Genomic DNA, 6000 nt, shown 5'->3' on the forward strand with positions numbered 1-6000 from the left:
TTCAAGGCTAAAGGTGAGGTTTAAATGAGATGCTGAAAGTAAAAGTACCCAGCCCAGCAGTACATGCACAATTAGCGATTGGTAAATGCTGATCTCACCTTACTATCCCCTTTCCTGAGTTAAAATGTCATACAGAGCTCCTTTTAAACAGGTCTACCATGTGTGATATAGCAAAGAAACAAAAGTGAGCAATCATTTTCTCTAAGTGGAGAATTAATAGGTAGGTATTCTCCAAATTTCACATTCTAGCAGTGTCTGTTTAACAGGCTTTCACAATAGTCTAAAACTTAAATTGAGAACCAAATACTATCTAGAGAATCCCATGACCCACCTCCAATCTTTCTTATTGCATCTTTCACTCTGTCCCCTAATGTATATAGTCCCCAGCAGATCACAACCTCCTATAGGCCTTTGCTCAATGTAGAATACCTGTTCCCTATTTGTCCTCCTGGCTAAGTTCCCTCCTAAAACACTACCAATGTCTTGAAGAACCAGGTAAAACTCCCTCAACCGTGAAGCCCTCCCTGCTCACCCCTACTACTTGTAATGAGTCCTTTCCTTGTGTGCACATAAATTAGGTTAAACATTATAGCAGTGATTCTCAAATTGGGATCCACAGAACTCAGAGTTCTCAAGTTTCCCATGAAAGCTTCAGTCACATTTTTCATTTCTATATGATCTAAAATATAAGCACCTCCTGGATCTGGTCAGTCATCCAAGGAAAGTACTAACAAGCAATTCAAATGTCCATACCTAAATTCACAGTGTTGATGTAAACAGACCTTTCTTAACTGCCAAAAATTAATGAGAATAGAATAATAGCAAACCCAATATATAAATGATGTGTTCGCACCAAATGAAGCCCAAATAACTTAGAGCACATCATAAAAGCAAAGGTTTTCCTACGATTCAAATAAAGAAATATTAGAAGACCTGAATCATGGCAGAGTACAGAGCTGTCAAGTCATGGCAACCACCAAAGACCTTAGGTTTGTTCCAGATGGTACCATTGCATTGTGTGGGTAACCAAAAATGAGTTTAAATGCTTAAAAATGGACTTTTATTGGTCTTATGGTTTAGTTTTCATTGTTCTTAAGGAATTCCGTTAAATCCCATTTCGTATTTGTACATGCATAAATTATATAATAAAATTCACATAAGCAACACTGGGAGTGTAGAAAAGGAGACCGTACAAGTTGGCAGTCTGAGAGAATGCATTTTAAGTACACTGAAAAATCAGAAAGCAGTTATGTATTTTAAGGGGTCTCAAAGTTCTAGGCACAGCATTCGACTTATTGTTCACTGACTGAAAAGTAGCTATGTGCCTTTCCGCAAGTTTAACTGTTTTTTTTTTTTTTAAAGATTTTATTTATTTATTTTGACAGAGAGAGATCACAGTAGGAGAGAGGAAGGGAAGAGATCACAGAGAGAGGAAGGGAAGCAGGCCCCCTGCTGAGCAGAGAGCCCGATGTGGGACTCGATCCCAAGACCCTGAGATCATGACCTGAGCTGAAGGCAGCGGCTTAACCCACTGAGCCACCCAGGCGCCCCAAGTTTAACTGTTTTTTTACAGTAAAATGAGGACACTGATCACAAAGATTTGTCCAACTTCAAGTGTAATATCCTTAAAACTACTTTTAAGGTGTTAAGTGCTAGATATATGCATGAAATGTACTAGTATTTGTTTGCAAATGGTGTTTTCAGCTTACTGTTTCTCAAGAGAAAGTACTTTTTTTCAGTCCTCTTTACATACCACACTGCATGTCTGCTGTTGGGGTTACCAGTGTAAAAGGTAAACTGGGCTCCCATTAAAACTATAAGCTTTCACTGCGTCTAAGAGAAACAGCCAAAATACCCTTTCATTTTGAAAGAACACAGTGACAGATCGCAATTCTGTTCCCAATCCTGTTAACACCAGGGTGTTGTGTTACTAGGACACTGGGTACTACTAAGAGTTTCCATTTGTTTCATTAAACTTTCAATGAAGGCTTTGTGTGTTTATATTCTTGAAAAGAAAGATTAAAGCTCATTTAAAAGGTAAAACACCCACAGAAAAGATTGCTGCTATCCCCTTAACAGCTGGCAAGTTCTAAAAAGATGAGGACAAAATTAGTGTTCATATAAGCACAATTAAAATTCTCAGTGTCCAAACGCCATAGCCTGTGCCTATGAGAATGGAGAAGTGCTAAATAGACAAGAGCTAGTTGCTAGAGAGGTTATCCAGAGAGAGAGATTAGATTTGATAAGTGTCTGTAGAGCCAAATTAGGGCAGGAAGGTAGGCAGAGTTTCAGCACAATCCTGTTGTGAACCTGAAAGCGGCCAGCTTATTCCTTTCTAACAGTGTTAGAATTGCCAACTTTTGCTGAGTTTACTTGGAGTTTCCTTTAAACACTGTTTCCGTATTATCCAAGATGATTAGAGTAGTTGCAGGGATGGCAGGCACCTCGGGCTGTCTGCCCACACGAGCAGATCTGACATTCTGGTTGAACCCTGTCAGACTTCAAAACTATTTTTAACTACCATGTAACTTTGAATTTTAAATCTCCTTTACCGGGGCAACAACAGCTGAAGCTTCCCAGGAAAAGTTTCCCAGTTACAGGTGCTTTCTTGGAAAGATGACTTTCATAATGCAAATGTTTCACAAGTAGGGAAACTGAGGAACACATAAACGCCTAGAGTCAAATCACAAGACCTGCATACTAATGACACCAGCACACTCAGACAGTTCTGCTTCCTATCCATTTTCCTCTGAAGTCCTCCCGAAGTCTTTAAAATCTGAAGTGAACATAGCTTTCTAGAGAGCGGCCTTCTAATCAAAACGGATTGCACAATTCCGGTGCAATTTGGGAGAGGACAGAGGATAAGCCTGTCTTCTCATCAAAAATTTAAAACAGTGGGATGTATTTCATTTGGCCCCTCTTCCTTCCTCAAAATGGATGAAAAGACTCAGAAACAGGCATTTTAAGGAAACCGGTCTTAAAAAAAATTATATATATATTCGATTTCACAGCAGGTGGAGGAAGGAGCAACGACTGCCGAGAATGGGCACATTTTCCACGCTGAAACCAAGACAGGAGTCGTCCTGGTTTTTTGTTTTGTTTTGTTTTGTTTTGTTTTTTTGAAATCTGTTGGGGAACTTGAGGCAAATGTTTCCAAAGAAACAGGGGGAAGAAGGGCGACATCATTTAAAAAAAACCAGCGAGGTTTTTGTATTTTGACGAAGTCCTAGGAACTCATGACCACAATTCTTTAAAAAAAAAAAAAAATCGCTTCGAGTGAATTTAACTAGGCTGGCAAAAGCTGAGGGGGTGGCGCGCCGACGCTTCACCTTTCCTCCCGAGAGGTTTGGGATCACGCCCGCTCTGCCCCGGCGGTGGCTCGGCTCGGCTCGCTCACAACTGTTTCCCATTACGGCCGGCAGGATGCCGGGGGACTCGCGCGTGCCACAGAACTTGGGAGCGCAGACGCCCGTGTGGAACGGGAACAGAATCACGGACGGGGAGGGGGAGGGGGAGGTGGGAAGGAAGAGCACCGCGCCGCCTGGGCCCGGTGGGAACGCACCCAGCCGCGGGTCACGAACTTCACCCGGATTTAACTAACCAAAGAAAAGGGAGTGAAGCGGCACGGGAACTGGGCGAGGAGGAGGAAACTTTAGCAAAGGAGAACAGAAAGTGGCGAGCGGAGCCTGGCCCCAGAACCGCTGGCTGCAGGCGGTCCGGCTAGGGCCCCCGACGCCCCCCGCGGCTCCCACCTGGCAGGGTCCTGTCCTGGAGCGGGCGGCTGGCTCGTCCCTGGCCTGTCCTCCTCTTCCTCTTCCTTGTCCCGCGAAGGGCTTCGGGGTGCGAAGAACCGGGAAAAGGTGTGCCAGGGGGCGCCGCCCCTCTTCCGACCGCCTGACATCTCCCCGGCTCGGCTGCGGGTTCGGGGCAGTCCGCGGGGAACCGGCAAGGCGCTGTCCTGTGTCCGGAGCCCGGCGTAGCGCGACCCGGCAAAGGCAGGACGGACTCGGCACGGGCCGCCCGCGCGGCTCAGTCCATTCCCGGCGGGACCGGCGCGGGCGCGACGCGCTCCCCGCGCGGCCGGAGCTCTAACCGCGCGCTGGCTCCTCCTCCCGCCCCCGACTAGCCCGCCCCCGGGAGGAGCCAGAGGCCGCGGCCCCGCCCAGAGCTCAAGGCCCAGCGGCTGTCCGCCAGGCTGGCGGGGTCCTCACGGGAGGCGGAAGCAGGAGACCCCGGGGTGGGGGGAATGCTGAGTCCGGAACGCCGGGCTGCCGGTTTCCCGCCCAAACGAGTTCAGGCTGCAGCCCTTTTGGCTTTGCGCTCAGTTTTTACTGTGTATTACTGATTTGTTTTCCATTCTCCGGCCAGTGAGCGAAAACAGTACTCAGACTTTTGAAGGAAGCCAGGGAACTAGTCTGTGAAAACCTGGTAAAGTGTGGTATCAGAGTGCCTCGGGCTGTCTTTAAGCTAACAGCGACTCCAAAAACACTTTCCAACGGGGTTGCAAAAGAGGTGGTAGCCCACGGCGGAGCCCCAGAAGTGAGGGTGGGGGCATAGGTGTCCTGTAGGTCTGTCAACTCCCTTAAGTTTGCAGAAACTTTTCGTAACCCAGAGGCACTTTAAATTTCTCACACTCCATGCTCCCTAGTACTCCGCGAACTTCCTACAAAAACGACACTGATTAAAAACAGATTTAAATTTGTACGTGTTGAAACCTATTTTGTAGTCGTTACACAGACTTAACTGAAATCTGGAAGCCAGTCTTTAAGAATGCTTTAAAAAAGGACAGTCTAAATATAGTACTATGGAGGGCTTTTTTTTTTTCATGTTTTATATACAGAAAGCCCTACATAATTCATGTATATATCTTGATGAGTTTGGAGATATGCACCCGTGAAACTGTCATCACAATCTATGCCATAAACGTCCAGAAGTTTCCTTCTGCCCTCTTACTGTTTGAGAACACTTAACATAAAGTGTGGCTTTTTAGGAAATTTTTAAGTGTACAATACAGTACTGTTAACTATAGGCACAGTACTGTACAGTAGAACTCCAGGAAGTACTCATTTTTCAGAACTGAAACTGTACCCTTTGACTAAGAGCTCTGTTTCCACCCCCATTCCACTCTACAACAATTTTAGCTATATTCGATGGATCATCTAAGTGGTATCATGTAGTATTTGTTCTTCTGTGTCTGACTTATTTCACTAATAAAAATAATATGGATTTTCTTAGTTTCTTAATACACTACTGGCTAGAACAAAAAACAATGAAGCCCCTTAACCCCAGGTGTTTATTTGCTTGCTTTAAAACTAAATTGCTCCTGAGACCCTGAGACTGTGGAAATCAGAGATATTTACAGAGCTATCAGACATTTACTTGTATAAAAATTGTATACAAGTAAACGAAATGCCCAAGGCAGTTTTGTCTTGGGGGAAAGGAAGAAAGTTACCTTGGGGGTCATCCCTCCTCTATTATTTTTTTTAAATATTTTATTTATTTATTTGACACAGAGAGATCACAAGTAGGCAGAGAAGCAGGCGGGGGGGGGGGGGCGGGGGGGAGCAGACTCCCTGCTGAGCAGAGAACCTGATGCGGGACTCTATCCCAGGACCCTGAGATCATGACTGGAGCTGAAGGCAGAAGCTTAACCCACTGAGCCACCCAGGTGCCCCCTCCTCTGTTTTGCCTCTGTTTGTGCTAGAGAAGAGAAGGTTGTTTATGAGTAAATTATCCAGCCTGAGTCATTTCAGCATCAGCTGGTGACTGTTGAGCTTCCCTACTATCCTACAGCTGCCTCCTAGAAGCACTCTTCCCCTACTAACTGCAGTAGAGCCCAAGGCACGCATTCTAATTTGTTCTGGCTTTGATCGAACCCACCAAATCTAAATCAGCAGTTTCCTTCAGCTTGGATTCAAGACTTACCAGTGTTTTCTCACTTGGGAATATTTCCTCCTCCTCTGTGAGTCTGAGAAAATAGGAAAAAGCTGGAATAATATA

At 45.3% G+C, this 6000-nt stretch overlaps 1 protein-coding gene across 1 annotated transcript in view; it reads right to left on the reverse strand.

Annotated features, from left to right (window-relative positions):
- Positions 1 to 4074, reverse strand: part of CRYBG3 (crystallin beta-gamma domain containing 3) — a 110976-nt gene extending 106902 nt beyond the window's left edge. The window contains exon 1 of the mRNA XM_059392119.1: positions 3753 to 4074. Within this exon, the coding sequence (XP_059248102.1) occupies positions 3753 to 3901 (149 nt within the window). The 5' untranslated portion in view covers positions 3902 to 4074. The remainder of the gene's footprint in view (positions 1 to 3752) is intronic.
- Between the last annotated feature and the right edge of the window lie 1926 nt (positions 4075 to 6000).

The sequence above is a fragment of the Mustela nigripes genome, chromosome 2, assembly GCF_022355385.1.
Source record: "Mustela nigripes isolate SB6536 chromosome 2, MUSNIG.SB6536, whole genome shotgun sequence".
NCBI classification, from domain to species: domain Eukaryota; kingdom Metazoa; phylum Chordata; class Mammalia; order Carnivora; family Mustelidae; genus Mustela; species Mustela nigripes.